Source organism: Penaeus monodon, chromosome 24, assembly GCF_015228065.2.
Source record: "Penaeus monodon isolate SGIC_2016 chromosome 24, NSTDA_Pmon_1, whole genome shotgun sequence".
NCBI lineage: Eukaryota > Metazoa > Arthropoda > Malacostraca > Decapoda > Penaeidae > Penaeus > Penaeus monodon.
In genome coordinates, this window is record NC_051409.1 from 9,792,120 (window position 1) to 9,792,480 (window position 361).

The 361-nt window shown below is 39.1% G+C and overlaps 1 protein-coding gene across 1 annotated transcript in view; it reads left to right on the forward strand.

Annotated features, from left to right (window-relative positions):
* LOC119588843 (putative glucosylceramidase 3) overlaps positions 1 to 361 on the forward strand; it is a 10,073-nt gene that overhangs the window by 7,235 nt on the left and 2,477 nt on the right. Inside the window, exon 9 of the mRNA XM_037937484.1 lies at positions 291 to 354. Within this exon, the coding sequence (XP_037793412.1) occupies positions 291 to 354 (64 nt within the window). The remainder of the gene's footprint in view (positions 1 to 290; positions 355 to 361) is intronic.

Sequence of the window (361 nt, forward strand, 5' to 3'; positions counted from 1 at the left end):
GAGCAAAAAGAGTGAGCTTAGTCAATAATCTGTTCATTCATTAATTCGTTCAACTACTTATATCTATTCCTTGATGTATGCAAGCTCAACAACTTAACTACCTGTTGATTCCTCCATTTATCATCCACTATTTATTCTTTTTTACATACCACAGCTCAACAGCTTAACTACCTGTTGATTCCTTCATTTACCATTCAGTCTTTATTCTTTTGCACACCTTAAGTCATTTACACGTACTTGTTCAATTGCGTACAACCTTATTAACTTACACGTGTTCGTCAATGCATAACAGGATGGGACGCCCCCGCTGAGGACAGTGTGAGGCTTGGACAGTGGAGTCGTGCTGAGAAATACGCCCATT